The sequence below is a fragment of the Polypterus senegalus genome, chromosome 5, assembly GCF_016835505.1.
Source record: "Polypterus senegalus isolate Bchr_013 chromosome 5, ASM1683550v1, whole genome shotgun sequence".
Taxonomy (NCBI): domain Eukaryota; kingdom Metazoa; phylum Chordata; class Cladistia; order Polypteriformes; family Polypteridae; genus Polypterus; species Polypterus senegalus.
The window spans coordinates 136,693,527-136,720,016 of record NC_053158.1 but is presented as its reverse complement, the minus strand read 5'-3'; the positions used below and the strand labels follow the sequence as shown (position 1 = coordinate 136,720,016).

Sequence of the window (26,490 nt, the reverse complement as noted above, 5' to 3'; positions counted from 1 at the left end):
ATTTCATTACTTTCCTTTGGACATTATACGTCCCCAACTCTTCTTTGTTGTGTTGAAGTCTCATAATTCATCATAATATATATATAAATGGGGACTGGTAGATGCCAGATAAGTGTAGTTTCTGGTTGCTTGAGATTTACTATTAAAAATGGGCCTAGTAGTGTAGTCCATAGTAATTAAAAACAAATTAACTCTTAGAGTGCTGAATATTTTTTTGGCAGCCGGCAGGAATGCTTAGCAGAGCATCTGCTGGCCATCGGAGCTGTCTTCATGCAGGTGCTAGATGTCGGAACTAAAGATGGACATGGCGAGAGAATTTGCAACACAAAATACTCGGTAGACAACGTTTTGTGTATTATTGCTGAATCAGACTCTGACTTATCACCCTCCAATTTTGATGCAAGTGATCTGGAGATTAAAATGAAAATGATGTACCAGCATCAGTTGATTAGTCTCCTGCTGATCACAGTGCTGAATGCGTTCATGCAGGGGCAGGCAACTGGGTGGGGATGTGCGCAACAGTTATCCAGGAGCAACAGAACTTTAATCTCCTCTGACATTCCTTCCTTCCTTAAATTTTCTTTGACACTGGGACCAAATGAATGGTGGGACCTCTTTGTAAAAGTTTCAGCGTCCATCAAACTGTTCCTCTGTGGATGATAATCCATAGGTAGGCAAGTTATGCCTTTAAGGCACCTTGGATTGGCAAATTTACCTATTACACATAACTTTACCGTATGAGTTACGGATGCTTTTACACATACAAACACTGGTATACTGTCTTTATTTAGCATGAACCCATGATCTAACTTTTCATTACCACCAGCCAAAGTACAATTGGGCAAACACTTCCACATTAAGCCAGTCTCATCTGCATTGTAAATCTACTCTGTATTCAAGCCATTTTCTTCAACCGATTCACTAAACACATTACGAAATGAAGCTGCATCTTGAAAATCTGCCAATTTCTGCATACCTGACAAACCTAGCTTACGAATGCCATGGCAAATCTTGAATCGAGTAAGCCAGTCACTTGAAAATGAACACTGACCCTCAATATTCATTTTATCATGAGACTCTCTTGCTTTCCTGCAACATGTGTCCAGAAATACAATTACCCTCAGACTTTTTCAGTAAAAACCCCTCATACAGGGCCTGGTCAAGCAATTCTATCTTTGGTGTATGAAGAGTATGATGCTTTTCCACATTCTTGGCACTCTTTGACTTGACATAAAACTCCTTTATCTTCTAAGACTAAGCCTTAATGTCATAGATTGTCGATGAGCCAACATTAAATTCCTTCATAAGCACTGTGCAATTTTCACTTTTCTCAAGCATCTTCCATATTTCATCTTCTGCTTGAGAGCTACTCCCATAACGTTTATAGAAGCTGAACAGAACAGATGGGGACAGAAAAGAAAGAAAGAAAAAATCAAGATTAAGAAAAGATTCTAGTGATTGAATTAGTGTGGTGGAAAGGACAAGGTGGTTGGGAGGCCTTAAAGGGAGCGAAAGAAGCCTCCTGTTGAGAATCTGTAGGAGCAGGAGTGTCCTTTGCCTTTCAGTGCTGTCTCCAATATAACTCAGGATTATAGTGTGATGATGAAGCTGTGCTTTGGGTGTCCCAGTTGGTACCATCTGAGATGGGTGAGACAAAAGCCGATGAAGAGTTCACTGCAATTGACGGTGTCTCAGCCTTACCAAAGGGTGAGCAGGGAGACAATAGAGAGTAAAGCACACTAGGCTCGTGGAGAAAGAAAGGAAAACTCTGTTTCTGACAGTGTTTTCCTTTTGGATTGTAACCCATTCTTTATTTATTTTTTGATAATTTTATCCTTCACATGCACTTGTTTCTATGGATTATTCAATTGAAGATTTGACTGCACTGTACAATAGACACTTTGTTTGGAATTAAACACACTATGCACTTTTCCACCAGTCTTGTTGTTTGTGTCCTTATTGTTCTAGTCCATCCTCTGTTATGGCTGCTGTCCTGGGAAAAGGAAGATGCCCAAGGCTGCAGTCATCCGTGGGCATTATTCTGTTCCTTGCTCCTTCCACTGGCTGTGCTATTCCGATCTTCTATAGCTCTTTCCAAGTAGCATCAATGATCTTTTCTCTGTGGACTCCCAGTATCACTTCACACTGTTCACTTGGGATCAGAAGTAACACATTCTGCACTCACTTTCAGCAAAATTCATAAGCTGAAAAAAAACAGGATCTTTCTCAAGGCTAGCCAGCAGCTATGTCCGCAGGCCAATGAATTCAAATACAAGAATGAGCCTTGTAAGTTCTGCTCTTTAAATGTTTGATCACCAGTGCCTCTCTTGTACACTCACTCAGACACACGCCCACACACACATATATACCCTCTTCTGCATGACTTCTTAGAAATGCTCCACATGTTCTAAATGTGTGCCTCTCCATTGTCTGCTTGGCTCCATTGGGATTTCCATGCCAAAAATCTCATAGCTTATCAAAACTTTTGTGGATTTCCTTTATCTGGTATTTGGTGGTGCTGCTTATGCACATTGCAAATACTTGCAATACTGGTCGAATGAATGTAGAATAAATAAATCTATACAAGTCTATTCTCATATTGTTGTAATCAAAAATTGCTGAAACTTTGATTGCTAAAATGCCCAGAGGGGGTTGGAGGTTCTTTTGGTCTTAGAAACCACAAAGGCTGATTTTTCTCCAGTGTCTTCACCAGATTGAAATTCTGATATACCTGGCCATAGTCTTTGTTTATCGAACTAGAAATTTACAGTCTTTTTCACATGGTCTTAAATAAGTTTTTGTAAATAATTGCTTCTTTGTCTTTTACTTTCTTCTTTGTAACCTTTTATAATGTATCTGTTATTTCTGTAAAGCACTTTGAGCTAATCCTATGCATGAAAACATGCTATATACTCTAGATAAATGTTTATTTATTTCTAGTAGAGACATGAAATTAAAGGCCTAAGGGAAATTTAAAAGAAATTTAAGAGTTAATTGACATAAAATTGCACAGTAGACAGTTCTGAGAGGAAGTACATTTTGCAAACCACATGCTCTAGTTCCTTTTGGCTTCTCCCTATAACAATTTAAAGTAACCAATGTTAACAAAGGTGGCTTATTAAATTATTACTGCATGGAGGACCAACTGCATCAAGAAGAGATTTACTGGATGTACTGCTTTGTCAAGACATTTCCACTTGCAGGCTTCTGTTATTTCAACATAGAAATATTTGGAACAAAGACATTTGAAAAGACGATTCTTTAAGTAAGAGTCTAGAGGAAACAATTTAATGGAAGTTGAAGTAGCAGTGTCGAGTAAGAATAGTCCTGACAAGAAGAAAAGACAAGAGGCACTGCCATAAGAATAGGCCAAAAGTCTCCTAAAAACAGAAATAACCTGTGCCTTAAGGTTAAACAAATGTTACTGTGTTTAAATGTAATTATATAACACTTCTTCTGTTTAAAATTAGTTTATAAGGGGATTTCTGAAGTAACAAATGTTTCAACATATTTCAATAGGTTTCTGCCAAAGTTACTGGTTGCCTATTTCCTCCTGATCTTGAACCTATCACCTACCACTTCTCATCTAGTCTGCAGAGTGGACACAGAAGTAACATAGCATTGTTGAGATAAACTAAAATTCCTGTTGCTGTGGCATGCAGTGTTCTTCTGGCACCCCTGTATCTAATATGCAACTGCTGGCACTTCCAACTAAGGAGTCTTAAATTTCAGCGTAATTATTTAAAAGAGACTGTGGGTGCAGTCGGTGGCAGACCTACATTTTTGGGGACCTGTGTCTTGAACTGTTATAGGGGCTCTTTAAACATCCTTTCATTTATGGCTAGCCTACATGATACTTTAATGGCATTTTAATTTTTATTTTAACTATTTTGTATAGAATTTCTCGGAATAATTATTTTTTAAAAACTCCTCATACAGACATCAAAATTTTTAAGCAATGTGGACTAAAGTTGCTTCTGGTAGCCCAGCAGGATTAGTGGCCCTGTGAGCTCAGTAGCCTTTGATAAACAATGTATTTCTCTCCAGAATTTTTTTTTTGGTAGTAATTACTTGGTCAGCCACCATTAGGCCTTGTCAGCTGTGTCTGTTATTACATCATAGACGTTTTTGTGTTTTCCTGCAGTATACTTGTACTGAAGTAGATACCATGATGATTTTCCCTATACTATTTGGTAATGTTCTTACCAGGCTATAACTGTAGCTCTTTCAACATCATCTGTACCTTTTTAGGAAACACCTATTCAATGAGTATATTACTTTATAAGCATCCAGACATGGTATAAGGTGCATTCTTATATCACTCATTAAACAGCCACTGTATTATGTGACCAAACTGAGTTTCACATGAATACTTTTCCCAGGGCCAGCACTGTTATATTAGGTTTCTTTTAGTGGATCACTCCTCACCTGAAAGTGTGATAGGATTACTGACATCATTCTAAGGTAGGAAATAAAGTCATAATCCTTGTGAATATATCTAGAACCTTCCAAACACAACTCTGGGCATCACGGGCCGATTTTATGATATGGTTATATTTGTGCATTCATGATAGATGTTGGGCCATATCCTATAAGAATTAGAAAAATTAGGAAAAGCCTCACAGAAAATAACATGTTATTACAAGGAATGATAACACTGGGTAACCTTGGAATCAGCAAGATGTTTGAGCCATACTTTAGTGATAAGAAGTATTGTGCAAAACACTGTATGTATTAAATTATAAAGAAGTTATATGAAAGATACTATATATTTACAAATCTGATTGTAAAATTAAGTAATGGAAGAGAGAGGAAAACTTAGATTGAAGGGTGACTCCATAGGTTTCTAAGTTCTGATTTTCAATGTGTTGGTTTTCAATGTAGGGTGGCGCGGTGGGTAGTGCTGCTGCCTCGCAGTAAGGAGACCTGGGTTCGCTTCCTGGGTCCTCCCTTTGTGGAGTTTGCATGTTCTCCCCGTGTTTGTGTGGGTTTCCTCCAGGTGCTCTGGTTTCCTCCCACAGTCCAAAGACATGCAGGTTAGGTGCATTGGCGATCCTAAATTGTCCCTAGTGTGTGGGTGTGTGTGTGTGCCCACCCTGTGGTTTGTTTCCTGCCTTGCATACTGTGTTGGCTGGGATTGGCTCCAGCAGACCCCTGTGACCCTGTAGTTAGGATATAGCAGGTTGGATAATGGATGGATGGATGGTTTTCAATGCTTAACTCATTTGTAAGCATAATAATAAGGGTGCAGAAGAATAAAAGTGTACTTTTAAAAGTGTACTACACACCAATAATAACAGAATAAATTATCACTGAAGATTACACTCCCTTAGTGCTATCTGGGCAGGGTACAATGTTTACAACAATAGTCTCCAAGCATTGCTTTTTAAAAAGCCAGCATAAGTATATTATTTCAATCCATAGCTTAGATGGTTATTTATAAGACTACAAACCTGGCCTGCACAATACTAAACTACATCAATGGACAATTTACACTTCTCAATATCAAACTGCCCAAGAATGAATGATTGTTCAGTAGATTATACCCATCTAGGATCTTCCACATTCTACTTTAAGCAAGAGCAGTGGATAACATCTATGAAAATATTAAGCGCAAAGGGAACACCATTTCCTCTGCAAATAAATCAATGTAAAAGATTTTGATAAAAAAGCAACTATCTGTAGTCCCTGAGAAAAACTCTTCTGATAATAATTCAGAATAGAATTAAAGCAATTCTAAATTAAATTTCTTGTAATCAAATGTGAGATTTCTTCTCTGGTCTTAACAGATAAAATGGAAGTAAAAAGTTTTTCACCAAGCGTTATTTCAGCAGCTTCTTCCTAATTTATTGCTCTCAACAGTGTAGTGCAAATTTTGTCAGAAGAGTTAGTTCTCCTTTAAAAACTGCAGTTCCTGCTTCCTCCTGTGAATTCCGCTACTGAGATACAATACATAAGCACCTCATTACAAATAAAACCTTCAATTCCTTTCCTTTGTATAGTAAGAACCTGTATTGGTCATTATCAGCCTCTAAACACCCATTTTTAACTACGTTGTAAATCAAAAGAATAACATGGGGTAATTTTTCCCTTTACGCCAGCAAGATTCTGATGTTATTGTTAATAATTAACAGAGATTAAGTGCCTAAGTGCTAGATTGAGTTACTCTTATTCATCAAAACAAGGGATATCACCAGTCACTCACTCACATAATTATTATTTAAATAGAAGAGAACCAACATTTGTAAGATGGAAAGAACCAAAAATTCAGAACAAAACCAGAATCAGGAACAGCAGATGTCAAACTACACATTTTTTATAACTTAGCATCTTTAACAAAGTGGAACCAGAATTTATATCAGGGACTTGCCAGGGTTATTCATTTGTTTAACATTATACCTAAACAAAACCAAATTACTGAACTGTACAAACCAAAGCAATGTTGCTGCTAGATGAAACAAAAAGTTTATAATTATTGCAATATATTGTACAGGTTTTATATATGTATAGAAACTGGGATCTTTTAATATTGACTATTTGTATAATAAGACAAAAAATAGCAAATGTGACAACAAAACCCACAAACTAGTATATCAGAGGGAGCCTTCTGTAGAGAGTGACAGCATAATTACCAACTGCTAGTTGGGTTGAGTTTGTGATGACTTCAGAATATGAAAGACTGATGACTGAATGTCTTTAAACAACATTGACGTTACAGCTGACAAAGAAAAGTTGTTGCTGAAGTACCCAGTTTTTTCAATGCACACAGTTGGCTTTTCCGGGACAGATGGCTTGTAGTGTTATAACTACAATGGCCCTTCAATGAAAAAATGTTTACCCCATAGCTGAAACCAACAGGTGAATGGTGTCTTTTCTGTTCTTTTGGTTTCCTGTTAACCTTTTCAGCATATTCTGGCTCAAGGTCAGCATCATTATTTCCATATTATATCAGAGACTGACAAGAGACATCTGTTGTTATTGTGTGTTTTTATCGTACTGTTGTTTGTCTATACCTGTATCTGTATTTACATTTGAATTACTTGCATGTTATCAAATTTGAGCTGGAGCTCCCTACCTGGCTCTACCTTCTTCCCCATTTTGGATTTTGTCACATTGATGTTTCTTTTTACTTGGTAGTTGTTTTCTCTCTTCATTGTTTCATATTGAGCCAAAGAAGGTCCTTTTATTTTCCCCAAATTGCCACCAATATTTAGAGTGCACTGCTAATTGTGGCCACCACCTGAGTTATAATAAAAAGGTTGGCTCAAGCCTTAGTTCTCTACACAGGCATTGCATGTGTATCAATTTTGTCAGTAACCCCTCATGTCTCATTTCTTTTGAAGCACAGTTTTTAGTTTAAGCTCCTCTACTTTTTTGATATTGACTTTGTATTTCTAACTAGTCTAATGATTATTGTTTCCAAATTGTATTTTTGGACTTAAGGTTCTGTTAAAAAAATAATCTTTACTTCCTTTGAGATTAGTTGTTGGAGTTTAATACTTTCTTCTTCTTCTTCTTCTTCTTCTTTCGGCTGCTTCCGTTAGGTCTCCATAGTGGATCATCTTATTTTTTGGTTCAATGCTTGCTTCTTTATAATTTTTTCTTTACCTCATCAATCATTCTGGTTATTTGGATTCATTTACTTTAACTTGCAGAATATTTAATTATTATATTTTCTTTGTTTTACAAAATCCCAGTTATTGTTTTCCTGTCATTCATTAATTTAATTCTTATTCTCTTTTTATACCTGTTTATGGAGAATTGTTACTTTAAGCTTTGGTTTCTCTCTACTCTTGTCAGCAGTTTCACAATTGCCACTCTGACATGTAGAAATTCATTAGAATAATTAATGATGATACCGGTCCCAACAGACTTAATGTCAGTGAAACTAAAATTTTCCAAATGAAGATGCAAAGTATTATCAATTTTACAAGGTAATACTTGGGGGAGGAATGAACGCTATATGAACAAAAACAAAACGTAATCGACTACAAATTCCTGCTTAGATACTGCAAGAACTACTTAATCTGGAACCATGGTGGTGCAGTGGTAACACTGCTGCATCGCTACAACAGGGGTTGATGCTTCCTATATGGAGTTTACATGTTCTTTCTGCAACCACACAGATTTCCTCCAGCAGTCCTAAAACATGCAGATTAGGTGAAATGGCATTACTAAATTGGCCATTGCATGTGTTAACCCTGAGTAGGACTTGTCACCAGTGATTGCTGGGGTGGGATCCAGCTGCTTCTCGACACTGTCTTAGATAAGAAAGTTGAGAAAATGGATGAACCTACTCAATCCAGGTCCATAGGTCTCTAGCATTAAAAACAAAGTTCAAAATGTCTCATCTAGCCAGTTTCACTTTAGCTGATCTCTTTGTCACTGCCAATTATTACCACTCTTTTTTAACAGAAGCTATATTCACAAGAATTTCAGATGCCATTCCCTTGCAGTCCTAAAGTGAATTAAGATTATTCGAGGGTAAGATAAGAGTTAAAATGACTGTTTGGGGTGCTAACTGGGCCACCCGTTTTACTTGGTGTAATAAGTTCTCTCAAATTTACAAGCACACAATGGCACAATAAAAAAAAACAACAGCAAAATGTGGCCTTAGGCTGTGATTAAATGGCTCTTGAGAGTGGTCAGGCTTCAGGATTGGAACGCCATAGCGCGGGTAGCTAATCACACAAATGAGATGGGAGTGCCTTGCTTTTATAGCTTGTGGACTGGAAAGGGGTGAAATCAATTGCTTTCAATTGGCATGTTCTCAGAGCTGTGGGTGAAAAAGAGACAGAAGAGTTAGTGATCTCTCCCCCTTCTGTCTCGGGGTGGTAGTACTTACCTCTGAAGAGCCCAGAAGGAGACCCTTTGGTGTGTATGCATGACAGATGTTGCATTATTTTTAACTTTAATTTGTAAAACTTTACATTTTTCAAAATTTAAATTTAATCCACCTTAAACAGCTGTAGTAATTTGCTGACCACAATGTATCCATCAGCACAACTAATATTTAAAAAAGTATTTTAAAGCATATGGTGACTGGAGAAACACAATTAATTTTGAATGTTTTTGTATAGAACATTTATGTCACATTTTTTGATTTTATCTATCAACATATTTTTCTTCCCTTTAACATAAATGCATTGTATATGAATGTTAATTTGCTTCTGCCATATATATTCACATCTTAACATTGTAGCTAGTTCTGCAATTAAACATTCATGTCTTGAATGCATTTACAATTTTATTTGAAGAAAATAAATATGTTATCCAGGTGGAAAAATGGTCACTTTTTGTTAATAAAGAAAATAAATGTTATTATTATAAAAGTAATTTTATACTAAGTAATGTTAAATCTTAAATTACTTTTAAATCTTTTACAAACAGATTTTTATACATTTCCACCCTATATTAATTTATAGGAGTTTCTGTTCTAATCTTTAGTATTACAATAATTGAATAAGCTGTATTTGCTATAATACAATGGCAGTATAATAATCTTAATAAATTCTTATTTTAAGTTTCTAAGCAAGGAATTAAAAAATAAACCAGAATTTCAATACTTAAATTGATGAGAGCAAAAAAGGAATTGATGAGAAATAATAAGATATAATGTAGAAAAAAAACGTACACTTTCCATATGTAGTTTTAATTTTCATTATTTATTTATTTATTTGCTAATTCTTATTGCCATGCATTTTCCAATGCTCAAATTTTAGATCTGACACATTAAATTGCAGCCTAGCTATAACATGTTTAGCTTCATTGGTAAATATGCTTAAGAACACAGCTTAAGCTGTTTGTACAAATAAAAAAAAGTACAGTGAATCTAGATCAGCAGTTGATGTGAGGCAGGGAATTAGGTAACTTTCTTAAGCTGAAGCAACATCTTATTTATTTATAGTACCAAGCAGTAAATAGTATTAAACAGGCTTATGCAAATAGTCTGTGGGGGTATAACTGAAGGAGGGCGTCTTTCCATCAGTAAAAACCCGTGTGAAAATAATGAATATTATGTACAGTAAGCTTAACCTAATAAAATGGAAAGTTGTGGGAGAAGTGCTAGGGATGGGCAAAGTTAGTTTAACTGATTGTAACCAGTATGCCCATTTTAATTGGAAGCCGACTTCACAGATGTAAAACTGAATTATTTCAAATGTCAATACGGAAAATGCTCTCTTTTGTAAACAAATACATACTGACTAACGTTAATTATGTAGTCATGTTTAGAATCCAAGCTGATGACTTTTAGACAGTTATTATCGAATTTATGCGTAATTAAATGGAAATGGAAAATCAGATACCATCAGATCAACCATTTGTAAAATGTGTGTTAGATCTGCTTCCAAATATCGGTAATTTATTTAATCTAAAAAAAGTTTTAGGAGAAAACTGTATAAATTAGGTTGAGCATTTATGTCTGTATATTGCTGAGTTGTGGTGTGCATCTTCCATGTTTTGCCTATTTACCCTATTAAGTGTATCTGTTTACGACTAATGTGCATTCGGTTAACAGTTCACAGAGTTTTTACTAATTGTTTAAGTATTTTTTTATCAATTAGTTTTAGTTGATCCGGTAAATCGACACAACGGTAAAATACGTACCCCTCTATTCACCTATACACAGACCCGTGAACACTGCTCACACAGTCGCGTCCACGTACACAAGCGGACTCATGTACACACACGCGCACAAACACACACACACACACACATGCACTCTCTCTGTTGCATATGTATGTCACCACAAACAACACCGAATCAATTTCTCACTACGGAAACCTGCAGTTACATTTTAAAACAGTCTGGTTAATGTACTATACTGCGTCCTTTAGTAACCGCTGTCATTAAATATTGTATTACAAAATAAGGCGATGATCATCAAGAACAGTATGGAATCGTAGAATTTGATTTTTATATCCACACCTGCTTTTATCATCCCCATGTGTGAATATTTGCATTACGTTACAAAAACAGTGAGAGAACAGTGTGGCCACATCTGCGCGAATCTGCTCATTTCAAGTCAAAAAGCCCAACACGATGAAGCACGGAGTAAAGACACAAATGAGGGGCATGTTATAAAAACGAATGAAAAAACGCCAAATGCGAACATTTTAATACGTGCTGCATTATAATGTATGCCCCTAAAATAGATGCCGTTGAAATGAGTCGTTTTCACACAAAACGCGATCAGAAACACAACCTTAATAACACGAAAAGAAAATCATTTGAAATTTAGAAATTAAAATCTCATCTATGACCTTATTCCTTGCTGACATACGCGTTTGTGTGTTATCTCTCCTAAACAAACAAGTAAACAAATGCTACGAACGACAGTTGGGGGGAAAAAACAGGCAGCTTTACGTGTGTACGTTTCGCAGAAAATACTGAATTTTCCTCAGTAGCTGTTGTCAAATCTTTGTTTTGTCTTGTCAATCTGCACAGTTGGTGAGACGTGCCTTGTTTTTTGAAGCCTATATTGCGCAGGCGTGATCCAATCTGAGCCCAGACAAATGCTCTTGGATATAGGATGGGATCACCCCTCTGCTCTGCTATCTTTTAACCTATTTCTGCCTCTCGTGCAAGCCGAGAAAGTGCCAGCGGTCCACTTTTGTTGCGATCCCCGTGACGGGAACCTACAAACGCAGACAACACGTTGCTGGCTACTTAATTGACAAGCTACTGGAATCAACCTGTGGATGATATTGGTTACATCAGAAGATTTTAATTTTGTTGCTCTGAAATAACATTGTCATCCCTCCAGCCATTAGGACGCACAGATCTCTACGCTATACCTACTGCGTTTATGCAAGGAGAGACGCGCGCCGAAGTGGGAAAGAGAACTGATTTCGGTTTATGAATGGCACTGACATGGAGGAAATTCCGTTTCAGAAAGTCAAAACCCGGAGGAAGAAAGGCCACTGTCCCCCCGGATCCCCTTTAAATGCTATTGCCTGCGAGGACGAGTTTGACTGCAAGGAGCTGGAGTCCCTCTTTCAGAATTACAATTTGAAACTGGAGCAGACATCGACTCTGAAAGCCCTGGCCGTTTTGATCATAATGACTTCAACTTTAGCACTGGTGGAACTAATGTCTGGTCCCAGTTTAACCATCTCCAAAGGTTCCCATCCTGTACATTGTATCATCTTTGTGTCCCTTTTCATTGTAACTAATGTTAAATACTTGCAGGTGACCCAGCTCCAGCAGATCGTTAAACTAACCTTGCTATTCGGCTTTACTTTTTCCTTCCTCTGCTGCCCCTTTTCCCTTGGAGCCTACGGGCTGGAGCCACCGACTTCCCCGGAGCAAGGAATGTGGCAGCTTATGCTGGTGACATTTGTCGCTTATTCGCTACTGCCCGTGCGGACCTTACTGTCTATCGTGTTTGGGTTTATGGTGGCTGTCTCGCATATCATTGTCACCGCGACATCTGTCACTGCCAAAAGACAGCCGCTCTGGAGAACGGTGAGTGTAGCGCTGCGGCAATCATGTCTATTAAAGAGGACCGGGGAGTGGGGGAGGGTGTAACGATTTGTGATCTCGCCATCGGACAACTTTTACAATTTACTTCAACCGGTGGTCATATTCACGTTGGCGTATCTGGGTGAGAGTAAAGAAATAGCTGTCCTTAACACGTGTGGTATTCCCCATGACCCGAAGAGAGGTGAAAACTGGAGAGGGGATGCTGATATTAATTGGGCTTCACCCGTACGTGTCTGTCAGCTAACTTAACTGCGACCGGAATGCCCACTGCACAATCGGCTATGTTTATAATGTTATTAAAAGACTTAAGATGTCTTTAGAGCTTTCCAATTTTTGAAGTACGACAAGTTCAATTCTTATTGTATTAGAATATCTTAATGTATTTAATCGCACTATACTGTATACGTACAGCGAAAATGCTCGTAATTGAAAACGATATTAAGATTAGGAAAAGCTTCTTGTCCGGGGAAGGCGCTATATACTGAGTGGGCAGCTCAGTTCCTGTCGATTCACCCTCTCTTGCTTTTCAAATGGATTAACAGCCTGTAATCCCCGTGTCACTGCAGGCGAAGTAATACAATCCGTTTGAATGCATGTTAAAAAATTGAAGCACGTCGTTAATTTTTAATCATTGCTAATTCACACTGATCGCACAACACTTGTCCATTAATATTTAATAGCAATATAAAATCTGTCGTAAATCAAAATTCATTTTTTCTTGCATATCCTATATTTTTATATTTTATTTTTTATTTTACTTTCCTTGCTCAAGTATACATTTTGATGCAGGTGTCATTTTGTAAATTATTTTTATGGTGTAGCCGGAACTGGGGGAATACTGCTAATTTGTATCAGCTGAATCCTTCGCCACACAAAATAAAACCACACGTATTGATTTAAAAATATCCGGGAACACGTCGCTGTTTTTTCTGCGTTAACACAAAACAAGAATGCAGGTTATACTTTAAATTATAGGATTGCGCTTATAAGCAAACGCTACTTTTTTGCTGCAGAAATTTTTTGTGTTCTACTCTCATTCCAATTATATATATATTTTTTCTGAACTTTAAAATATTTTTAACATAACAGTAAGGCGTTGGTTTTTTATGAGGAGTTTATTCGCGTAGGTCCAAGTTATGTTTTATAATTTTTTTCAGAAAAATTACATTTTGTCAGCGCGTCACCGTGTAGTTTTTCAATTAGCGTCTTCAAATAAGGCAACAGGTCTTGCGGTTAATGAAATTTTGCTTTGGGAAAACTTTGAAATGAACCGTTCAAACATGAATGCAGTGCGCCATATAGATTATTAAGTAGGTTGTATTTAGTCCACTAGAGAGGAATGCACGTTGACTCTTCACCTGCAACTCTGGATTAAAACGGGCGTGAATATTATGTTAGCTTGCGTATCGTATTTAAGATTTTCACAATTGCATCTTAATATAGCCAATTTCCCCAGGGCATTTTCCTGTCCGGGTAATATTTGTTCAGTAATAAGGATGCAGTTCGGTAGTATATATTGAGCCCGACTGAGGTGTGCGACATGTTTTCCGTTAGTTCTCTCTTTTTCTGGTCCTCGATGGCAGTATTTATCATGTCAAACCTATCAGTCAGACAGACTGATGAACGCACCAAATAAAAATGCCTATTAGGAAACCTTTGGCTGTTTAGTTACGGACTTGAGCAAACACAGAACCATTACCTGCAACTGTAAATGTCTCATTAATTATTTAAATTGATGGCTATTCTTCACTGTAGCTGGGGATTTGCTTCTTGTCCTTTGTTGTTAAAAATAGCAACAGCGGATAGACAGCGAATAGCACAAGCTTTAACTCTTTCATTGCCGCAAATATGAGCAGTCTGCTGCCGCTTCTTCAATGAGCTGACACAGCTACCTGAAATGAAGGAATTCGTGGAGTGCTCTTGTAATAAGTGAAGAGCACCATTTGATCAATAGAATGATTCATTTCTTTATGAAGGCTTTAAATAATGGGTTTTATTTTCATTGTGTTACGGTACATTTTAAGACCGTGTCATCATATGAAACACTTAGAATTGTTTATTTCAGCCATTTTTAAAATAAGGTTTTGTTACTCCTAAGCCTCTCTGCAGTGTATGTTTTATCCAGCAAATCGCCGACCAGTTACTGTGGTATATACAATACAATGTAAAACACTAAAAAATAATGCTTCTGGATAGATTTTTACAACAAATTGCTGATTATAGGGTTTCTGGTAAAATTTTAAATGATAAATTATTTCTGCATGATAATGTGTACAAGGTGTAGTTCTTTGTAATCAGAATGTATGTTGGTCACGTATTGTGATCCTTAAAGAATTCAGTCAGTTTATGAATGTTTTTTGGTTTTCAGTTCAGACAAACCATTAGACATTAAATTGGTTAATTGTTAATTAAAGAGATTGAATGATCACTTCTGAAAATACAAATATATGTTGTTAACTGTGAAATATTGGTGTCGTGTGGTTTTCCTGGTTTGTTTATTTTGAACTGCATTTAAACACCTGCAGGCTCAAATTTGCTATCAAAGTAGTGCTACTCATGACTTTATACTAAGTATATTGTAAGTTAGGTTAGAAGTGAGTTTACAGAATGCAAGAAAAGCAAGAATAATCTATTGAGGCTGTTGTGACAGGGGTAGAGTTGCACTGGAGATGGATGGGAATCACTCGCTCAGAGATAGTTATTGTACATCCAACAAAATACAGACAAAAAATAGACTATGAAGATACAGAATGTTTCTTTGAAGCTTCAAGGTAATCATTTGCTTTTGGCATGCCTTCTGATAGGTCCAGGGAAACATTGAGGTTGGCACCTGATGTGGGTGTAAACAAGCAGAGGATGACGATGTGCCAAATAAAGTCACCTGTCCCACAGGGCATGGATACAGTGGCTTCCGTGTCTGGCAGATTACACTTTTACTTTCAATTTTTCTAATTGATTTAATTATTTATTTATGGGGGACTGCGGTGGGTTGGCACCCTGCCCAGGATTGGTTCCTGCCTTGTGCCCTGTGTTGGCTGGGATTGGCTCCAGCAGACCCCGTGACCCCGTGTTTGGATTCAGCGGGTTAGACAATGGATGGATGGATTTATGGGGGATACTAATCATTATATGAGTTAAATTATGAGGGACATTCAAAAAGTATCCATACTTTTATATTTTTGTTGGAAACAGTAAAGGCGGGAGGAGTAGTAATTGGGCATGAAAAAGTTGGTATGACGCTGGAAAAATTGTATGGCTAACAAAGATGACTATGTAGAAAAGTGATTTCATTTGTTTCTGAAATTCTTAATATAGAGTTAAAAAAAGTGTAGAAACTTTTTAAATGTCCCTCATACAAAGATTGTTTGGCTTATTTTGGGATGCTTTTTATACATAAAACAAGAAGACAGATTCTGTTCTCTCTCTGAAAGGAAGCTGTCCAATTAGAAAGAGTATTAAATAGTTATAATTCAATTGCATTAACTAGCCAAGTTTATGAATTTAACATTTTTGTACAGCCTTAAAATGCACAACACTAACCTACTGTGAAACCACTATTGTTACCACTATGGGATAAGACATTTGTCAACACCAGCAGTGCTTTACTTATTGTTTAGTTTTGAAATGATTAACTGTTTTTGATTAACTGTTTTAAGCATTTCTGTGTTGACATAGCCATGTCTCTATCTGATTGGTTGGCTTCAGTTTTGTTCCTAAATAATCAGTGTTATATATAATTAGTACACACACAAAGAATCAATCCTTTTTAAAGTCAGAAGTAAAACATATACAGATTGTTTAAGTGAGAAGAACTCTATTAATTGAAAATGACAATCTTTTTTTTATAATACATTTATACTGTATGTGTGAATTCACTAATTTGGACAGTGCTCTTGTAGAAGGTATTCGACTGCAGATATGAATATTACTTTTCATATTCAGACTCTAATCTATGTGTCTGGGTAGCATAGTGGTGTTGAGGTTACAGCTACTGCACCAGAGCTGCAGGTAACTGGGCTCAATTCAAACTCTGGTCACCATTAATGTAGAATCGGTACACTCACCCTTTAGCTTTGTAGTTCTTCTTTAAATTAACAAGTATAGCATTTATATCTGGCAGCAAACCTGGGAGAAAAATATGCATGGACACATGGCAGAGTTGGAATTCCACACGGACAGAGAATTAGCCAGGAACTGTCAAGAGCGTGAGGAGGAAGCAATATTCACAAGTGCAACATTACCATGCCACTCATGCAGTACTTAATTAATTGGTGTTACATTTCAAAACTTTTAATTATATTCACTCTTTATATAATTTTCACTAGAGAACTTGTTTTTTTTAAACAAACTGGATGAAGTTAACGTTAAAATTGAAACTGTTAAAGTTTCAATTTAGAGATGAACACATAAAAGGTTTCTCACATTGTGTACTCTTTTACCCACAAATTTACCTTGGATAAGGAGTCACTGGGTTAGCACATGTCTTCATGAGTGACTGTCTTTGAGCTTTATTAATGGACTTAGCAACGGCAGGGTCTCCTAGAAAAAGCAGATGCTTGAATTAAAAGATGTATTTAAAAGTGGTATAAGAACTAGTTGCTGTATACTGTAAAGTGATGATCGATGATGATAAAAATAAATGAAGATGAACACTTTTGGTTAAAAGGAAAAAGAAATCTCATGACCATTTGTAGTTATATTTGAATTTCAACAAATAGCCTTTTAATTTATTAAACATTTTCTACTAGAAAAAATCAATTCAGTTTGTTTTGTATACTGTTATTCACCAAAATCAGTCTCTGAGCACTTGTATGCTATAATGCACAGCATCAGTATTGAACCTTTATAAAACTGTCTTGGTGGTGGGATTAAGGGACTCCCCTTGGATTTTTTGTAAAGAAAACTGTAATGGCCAAGGAGGTTTTCTTCTGCCTTTTTGCAGTTTGTTTTTCTGATATGCTGGTAGGCTCTGCCTGATTGAAAGCTTCATGGAAAGAAATGAAAATGAATTCTGTCATGCAGACAAGTAGCTGGTGGTTATCATAACACATTCAGACACTCATTGAGTTAAAATAGCAGCTCATACATACTTACTGTGCATTTCCAAGAATGGAAGAAATCACCTGTGCACAGCAATATACAGTGTGTTGCTTAGGAAATCTAGCATCTAATGCATGACATATTTGAAAACAGTGAACAAAATTGAACAAGAATTGTAAGATATACTGTATATTAAAGTGGCATTACTGTGTATAGTAGAATCATATACAATTCATTCCTTATTAAACTACCCATCGAAAGCAAGCAGTCTGTACATTAGTACCTGATTAATGTATGTCCTTGAGGTTTATTGATAGACTTCACAAAGACAAGAGGTGTTTGAATTCAAAAGGCATGTCAGTAGGAACCTCCTGCTAGCAGTATTCCACTGGGAAGCCAGTGAGAGCATCTGCAAAACAGCAGGGATGTCCTGGATAGTTTTCACATGCTAGCACTTTGCTGAAGTGGTGAAGTTCAACAATGTACAGTTCAATCTAAAAAAGCCTAGAGATTCATAATCTGTGCTTAAATGGAGTAATGTTAAGGCCTGTGGCATGAAGAAGATTATTCACTTTGGGTTAAAAAGTAGCCCATGCTCTTTTACTAGGTTAAAAAAACACATTAGATGTTTGTATTTAAATTGAATAATGTACTGCTTGGGTTGGGGAAGCAGAGAAGTATTGCCCCTAGGCACATGTGTATGTACTCATGGTTGCAGCTGCCCTTGAATGAAAACTGTCACACTGATGCCACTGGACTGAAACCTTTTGGGCTGAAAAGCATTTCATTGCCAACATGTGGCTCATTCATAAAGCAACATTATTAAAATGTAATTTTGTAAATGAAACATAGAAAATATGTTATGTGTATTGTGGTCCATGGCTGGCCTTTTATCCCGGCCAGTTCCCCCAGGCCGCCTGAGGGAGCCATTCCTATGACATGGAAATGTTTCAGATTCCAGCAGGGCATCATGGACTATGAAGTTTTCCTGTTAAGCCCTGCTGGATAACATCGGGACCACCAGGGGTCGCTCCAGGAAGAACCAGGGACTGCTATTTGCCCTATGCCCCGGAAGTACTTCCAAGTCACATGAACGGAAGGAATGATGTACTTCCAGGGAGAAAAAAAAAGGACTTTGATCTGACCCGGAAGTGATAAGGAATTATGGACTGAAGGATGACAAACACTTCCGGGTTGGGAACTATATAAGAACTTTGGGAACTCCCAGACGAGGAGCTGAGCTGGGTGGTAGGAGGGCAATGCATCTGGGAGTGGAGGATTGGTAATTGTGATTATTATTGTATTGTTTATTTATGAGTAAAGTAGAGTGGAGGGTGCTTGGTGCACATAATTATTATAATAAAAAGAAGAATTATTGCACTTTTACCTGGTGTTTGGCGTGGTACCTGAGGGTTCAAGGGAACGATAGCACCCCCTACTGCTACACTGATGTAGCCGGCAGGTCTGTGGCCGTCGATTTGGCAGAGGACCTGTTTAATAAAAATTGTGTGGGCAGACAACCCTAAGAAGGTAGTGTCAAAGCATCTGGAGGTAGAAACTGAAAGCCTCCTTCAACATCGGTACGTGATGGGGAAGAAATCTGGGAAGAATAATGGGGATCACCCAACAAAACAACCCCTAGATGATGCCACGCGTACGTGGGCCTACCTGACGGGAAGCGAGGAAGACCTGGCAATGATAGAAGCTGAGAGGGCCCAAGCTTTACGGCAATGGGATGGTTTCCAGACATCGGATACAAAGGACTTCCTATATGAACTGAAAACATGTAGTCAATGTTCAGAGGTAGGTGCCGTAAAAATGCCTGATGCGCCGGGACTTTACTATAATTATTTTTCAGAGGCCTGTCTTTTTGTTTCTGACGACAAGTCGGAAAAATACTTTCTACCTAGGCAAGATGGTAGCAATGACGAGGAGGCTAGCCCATCTAGAAGTCGAAAACTGGAGATCCAATTCAATGAGAACAGTCATTTGAACTATCCCGGAGCAGGCTGGGAACACCTAAAGGAATACAATCGATCACATGACCAAGTCACTGCAAACCCAACAAGGGAGTGTGGTGTGATGACAGACGGAGCAGGGGAAGTGCTGATCGAACCGGAGCAGCTGAAAAGTGCTATCTCTTGGAACAATGCGTTGCTAAAGACGCCGCTTCCGGTTATAAATAAATCAAAGGCCATGCAAACAGTGAAAGGGCTGTTTCTCTCCCATAGAGAGACTCAAACTGTAGACAAGCCCAAGAGTAAAAAGGAGATCCCAAGTGAGACAAAGGGGTCTCCTGATAAGGTAAAAAGGGGAGCTGAAGTAGCAGAGGCGGCTGGGGACTCCTATTTAGCAGAAAAAAGGGCGGAGCCAGAGATGCTAAAGTGTTTTCAGTCCCCAAGAGGGATGAGAACAAGGGGAGAGTGGCTGTGTTATGAATGCCACAGGCTGGGTCACATATGGCGAGATTGTTGTCAGAGAAGAGGAGAAAGGAGGTCTCATTCATTTAATGTTCCCCCTAGGTTCTTCCGAGAGTATGCAGAACATTACAGTGGCCCGACCAATACAGCTGCCTGGAGAAAGACATCCCTCACGGGGTTGGCCGCTTCGAACCCTGGTTCTTTGCTGGGAGGGGAGTACTATGGTCCATGGCCGGCCTTTTATCCCGGCCAGTACCCCCAGGCCACCATAGAGAGCCATCCCTACGGCATGGAGATGCTTCAGATTCCAGCAGGGCATCATGGACTATGAAGTTTTCCTGTTAAGCCCTGCTGGAAAACATCGGGACCACCAGGGGTCGCTCCAGGAAGAACCAGGGACTGCTATTTGCCCTATGCCCCGGAAGTACTTCCAAGTCACATGAACGGAAGGAATGATGTACTTCCGGAGTGGACAAAAAAGGACTTTGATCTGACCCGGAAGTGATAAGGAATTATGGACTGAAGTATGAGAAACAATTCCGGGTCGGGAACTATATAAGAATTTTGGGAACTCCAGGACGAGGAGCTGAGCTGGGTGGTAGGAGGGCAACGCGTCTGTGAGTGGAGGATTGGTAATTGTGATTATTATTTTATTGTTTATTTTTGAGTAATGTAGAGTGGAGGGTGCTTGGTGCACATAATTATTATAATAAAAAGAAGAATTATTGCACTTTTACCTGGTGTTTGGCGTGGTACCTGAGGGTTCAAGGGAGCGATAGCACCCCCTACTGCTACACTATCACAATACATGATCATTTTTACTATTTAATACAAGTATATACTTATATGAAGTTACAGAAATGAATTATTAAACAAAAGGATAAGGATTGACCAAAGGGTTAACCAAAGGGTTAACTAAATGTTGCTTAAAGTTTGGGCACTTGAGGTTTTTGCCTCATGTTAGAGGAGCCAACAAAGTAATTTTCAAGGTTATAATGAAGTAATTGAGTAATGAACACCCTTTAAGAAACTGTGGATAACCTCATGGGAAAACCCAAAAACCCCTCATATTAGGCGGTGATAAGATCAATTGGAAAATCTACATAACACCCCTATTTAACAAGGCAGCATACAAAATAATGTAAGAATTGAACTGTATCCAAAGTTACTGGTGGGATGTAGTTGATTGGTTAGGATGACAAAGCTCTGCATATTAAGAGTTAGATGATGTGATGTATTAGATAAGGAAATGGTAATATAAAAGTATTAAAGAGAAGGAATTGTTTAATTGCTCACCACATCGACATAGACATTTGTGCATATCTCTGTGCAAATAAAGAAATTATCTACATTCTCATCTGGGCTTCATGACTGCCTTTTTTGAAGATAGAGGAGGAATTTATTCCATGACAGTACTTGCACAGTGATACCGTTTTCATAATTTTGGCTTTGTGCACCACCACAATGGATTTGAAATGAAGCAATCAAGATGAGATTGAAGTTTAGACTTTCAGTTTTAATTTAAGGCGTTTAACAAAAACATTTTGTGAGCCATTTATAAAAGACATTTTTTCAGGGGCTCAAAAGTATTTGAACAAACTAAATATTCATGAATATAATGATGATTTTCAATACTTGATTGAAAATCTTTTGCAAACAATGACTGCCTGAAATCTGGAACACATGGTATTTTCCAAGTGCAGGGTTTCCTCCCTACTAATGCTTTGCCAGGCCTTTACTGCAGCGGTCTTCAGGTGCTGCTTGTTTGTTGGATTTGCTGCCTTCAATTTTGCCTTCAGTAAGTGAAATGCATGTTCAATTGGGTTAAGGTCATTTGATTGACTTGGTCATTGAAGAATATTCCACTTCTTTGCCTTGAAAAGCATTTGGTTTGCTGTCACGGTAAGTTTTGTCTCATTGTCCACCTGTACTGTGAAGTGTCGTCCTACCAGTTTAGTAGCATTTGTCTGAATAAATAAATACTAGTGACAATGTAATTATTTCTTCAAATCCATTGTGGTGATGTATAGAGCCAAAATTATGAAAATTGTGTCACTGTCCAAATCCTTATGGACCTAACTGTATGTAATGTTTGGGCTACTTAGTGGTAAAGAGTATAAACACACTGAAAACCGCTAGTAGTTTCACTGTGCTTTTCTATTATAGAGGCAATTGCCTCTGTTATCTGTTTGGCATGGCTTACCTCAAACATTGCGCTCACTTCCTAGACCAGTGGACTCCAACATGTCGTTCACCAGCTACCGGTAGCTCGCCACCCCTTTCCAAGTAGCTCACCAAAGGGTTAATGAATCCTACATAAATTTGAAAACTTGATTAGTCAAATTAGGAGTGGGCAATCTTTTCAAAAAATCATAGCATAATCCACAATCTGAATTGCAATCTATATTTTCAATGTGGTATACACTTAAGAGAATATCCAGACTCAAACTCATCCTAAGTAACACTTTATTTTAAATATCTAGCAAAGGTGAATTCAATTATTCTCTCGTTCACTAGCTACGCGGAGTTAAGGAACATGCCCAGAAGCTGGAGAGTGAGTGAGGAAGGTCCCTTCCCCTTGCCTGTTGCATGGCTCTTGGATTCGCTCAAGTAAATCGATACCGCAAGCGAACTATGATACATAGCGAAATGAGAGAAGTCACAAAATCAACCGGAATGTTCAAGCAAATTATAGAAAAAAAACCTGATCTAAATCTAAATCTAAGTAGTTCTCCTGTGAAAAGCAGACAGACAGAGAGACATTGGATTTTATATATTATATATTAGTAAACCTTCAAAATAGTGTACATTTAAAGTCACAACAGCATTCTCAGCATTTCCGAAGCTTAGTACAGCCAGATAACTATAAGAACCTTCACCAAGCAGCTCTGAAAATGTCTGCTTTGTTTGAGTGTACATACCTCTGTGAGTCTGCCTTTTCTGACATGAATGTCATGAAATCAAAGTTCAGAACAAGACTGACAAATGAACATTTAAATGACTCCATAAGAGTGAACCTAGTGGCTACACTCCATGCAGTGCCAGTCATCTGACTAACTAAAAAACACATCACACGTGCAAATGTACATGTGAATTTTCTTGTGAAGTGAAATAGTGACCTGTAACAAAATGACAAATGAATAAGTAATATCTGTGTATTTGTAATTGCATTGTTTTGTTTTGGCAGCATTCATTTTTTTAATGCAATAGTGTGAGATACGCTAGAAAATGCATACAGACATACAAAATGCACTTGCAGGTGAACTACATTTTTTTTTGTGATGTTTTAATGCAAAATGTGGGTATTTTGTAAATGTTCAGGCAAACCAAGCTTATTCAGTTTGTTTGGGTTGAAATAAGCTATGAGAATAAACGTTAGAAAACATGAGTAGCTCTTGGCCAGTTTCATTTTGTAAAAGTAGCTCTCATGGGGAAAAAAGTTAATGACCCCTGTCCTAGACTATATGACTGTATAACAATGCTGCCTATATAGGTCCCATCCAAACTGATCCCCTGCTACTACTCTAAATAGGGCTTTTGGTGGCAATGAGTAGCTTTCAAACATTGAAGTGATGATAATGTCAGGCTTTGCCAGAATTATTTCTTATATCAGGAATGTCCCATGCAAACATCAGGTCCATAGTCCAAACTAGAACCTAGCAAAACTGTGCAGCAGTGGGGGGATGTGATAGTAGGCTGCTTGCTGCAGGACAAAAGATGCTGATGGAGAGGTGCAAAGTGATTTAAGGTGAGACAGATCTACGAGTTTTTTCGTAGGCTCTGGTAATTCTAGTGTTAAATAGTTTTGGTTCACCTTGTTGCGGCTGTACAACTTGACCCATTTTAAGCAGGAGAGGCTCCTCTACAGCTGCTGATGTAGCATGAATTGTTCCCACTAAAAACAATAGGTTGTATAGCTGAGTCATTAAACCATTCAACTACATGTCTTTAAAAACACCAAGAAATCACACAGCTTACCCCTGTTGCCCTGCAAGTCAAGATTTTAACATAGGACATGGAATTCAGATATTAGTCTCCCTGAGTCAAAGAAATGGACTTGCCTTTTGTGGACATTTTGGAACACCTCCTCAGGAAACAGCTGTGTGGTGTAGTGGGTCCAAAGCTCACGACGAAAGAGACACTTTTAAATAAATAATCACTGCACTTGCGGCTTAGCGAGGGGGTGTGGTAGTGTGGCTGAAGCAGTTCCAGGGTGGATTCGTGCTGCAGACGTTTCTCACTTAAGTGCACAGATGAGAGATGGTCTGCTCCGTATTTGTTCCCAGGAACTGTTGATTGCCACAGCTGCCATGTCCATTATAAAGAGAAGCTTGAGACGGTTAAGAAAAGAAAAAAAAAAGAAAGAAAGAAGAGAACTGAAGTTGTAGAGGAAAGCAGGAAGCAATGGGGAGGGAGAGAAAGCCAATGCGGGAGAGTGAGCGAACGAGTGAAGGCTCGCATGCAGCTGTGTAGGACGCCTGGGTGTTTGACCGACACCCGGGGGAGTAGTAATTGTGGTCGCTCCCGCAGAATTTACTTTGGAGGGCGGGCATGACCGGAAGGCGGAAGACTCTCCGTGTAAGGCCACGGAAGGCAGCGGGAGTGGGGACTTGGGACGTGGTGTCCCCAGCGTGAGAGCCTTGGTGGTTGGGGAATCCCAAGTCACTGTTCGGTGGTACCTACTGGAGCCAGGGATCGGTAAGGCAACCAGCCAGTTTGCGGAAAGAGAGAAGGCCAGCTGCAGGTACAGTGACTAACCAGTTGAGGAGTCCAGATGGGAGGAGTAGTGGAGTTGCCGCAGGAAAGAAGACACCGGGCTTTGTTGTTTTAAAAGATTGCTTCCTGTTATATTTTAACCTCGTTTTTAAGAAGACTTTTTCTATTGTTTTTAACCTCCACATTTTCACTTGCTTTTGTTGGATTATTTATTTATTGACTTTTGAAACACTGCACTCTTTATTTGAACACTTTGTTTTGTTGATTGTTTTTAAATAAAAGCACTTGACAATTTTTTACCATCCCGTTGCTATGTTGTTGCCTCACTGCTAAGCTCATTGGTGACATTACCGACGGTGTTGGGTTAAAAGGGCCCCCAGAAGTTGAAAGGGAGCATGAAGCTGAACCCGCATCATCACAAGCAGTGTCATTTCATCTAATTTCCCTGGACTGATTAGTTCTAGGAAGTGTATACTTTCCAAATTTGAAAAAACGCTCACTAATCTGCTCCGTAAGATTTTCTAGGATGGCTATGTACAGATTTCTGTAGTGCATGGGGAACCTGCAACTGTGACAGACACAGATGCTTCTGCCTAGGCTTATTTTGAAGGTCTAACATGAGGCTTACCACTTTTGCATGAACAGCTTTGCAAAAGCAAGGAGACTGTCAATTCTTTGTAGTAAAGAACATCCATAGACCTCTGATGCACAATGTCAAAGACCATATCAGTTTTTGAGAAGATTTGTTGATATGTGTTCAACATGAAAGCAAACTCAAAATCCTCCAGTATCCTTAAGAAGCCTTTGGCAACATTGAGTGTGTTGTCATCTACTATGGTCTCATCCTTGATAATCTTTTCAAATGTCTGCAGTAGGCCATCATAGTTGTTCCCCAGAGTGCTCACTATTTGTGATATAAATTTCCACAGATAGGAGCATTTCTAATCAACCTTGAATATCCTTCAGACCTGAAAAAAGGCAATTTTTTTGGTAGATTTGGAAAAAAAGGTGGCAAACTCAGAGAGAGGTGCAAAAAACATCCTGGATTCAGACAAGCATTTGCCCCTTGAGACAATACCAGTTTCATTCTGTGTGCATAGTAGTGTACAAACATTGCATTGGGGGCTATTACTTTAACTTTAGCCTGAAGTACATTAAGAGAGGAAGCCATGACAGTGGCCCCATCATATGTCTGAGCCACAGGTTTTTCTTCGTAATTGTAGCCTGCATGTTTTCATTTAAAACAGCAAAGACAGGCTGAATTTGAACAACTGTATCGACATATTGAACTATGACAGACAGTTGTGCATGACATAAAATGTCAGTTGCCTCATCTACTTGCCATGCAAAAAAGGGAGCAGTTTTTAACTTGACCTTTTATTTCATTAACAGTGACTACAATAGCAGAAATCAAATCAATTTTAATGTAATGGGACATGCCAGAAAACACAGAAGACGACTAGAAATGTGTGGCCAAGACAGAATCATATTTACATAATGTTTCGTTAATTCTCTGTAGTTCCCTTGTTAGCAGATTGACTACCCTCATCTTGCCCTCTGAATGCCAGCTTTTGGTGGTCAAGCAGTGAAGTGACATCAATTAGATGGTTAAGAAAGGTCCTGTTTTTTTTATTTTTGACTGTTTCATTGTGTTTTACTTTCTGAATGTGAACACTGTCATTTATTGAATGTTATATTCTGACCCTGTCAAGACAACTTAATCATGCACATGAACTCATGTGTTCATTGCTTTTCTCATGTCTTTTGTAGGCCCTGTCAAAATTAGCCAGTTTCCCAAAACCCCGTTTTGACTAAACAGCCAGAGATG

At 38.2% G+C, this 26,490-nt stretch overlaps 1 protein-coding gene across 1 annotated transcript in view; it reads left to right on the top strand.

The window, feature by feature from the left end:
• The first annotated feature begins 11,375 nt into the window (after nucleotides 1–11,375).
• Nucleotides 11,376–26,490, top strand: part of LOC120529518 (adenylate cyclase type 1-like) — a 557,890-nt gene continuing 542,775 nt past the window's right edge. Inside the window, exon 1 of the mRNA XM_039753390.1 lies at nucleotides 11,376–12,468. Within this exon, the coding sequence (XP_039609324.1) occupies nucleotides 11,860–12,468 (609 nt within the window). The 5' untranslated portion in view covers nucleotides 11,376–11,859. The remainder of the gene's footprint in view (nucleotides 12,469–26,490) is intronic.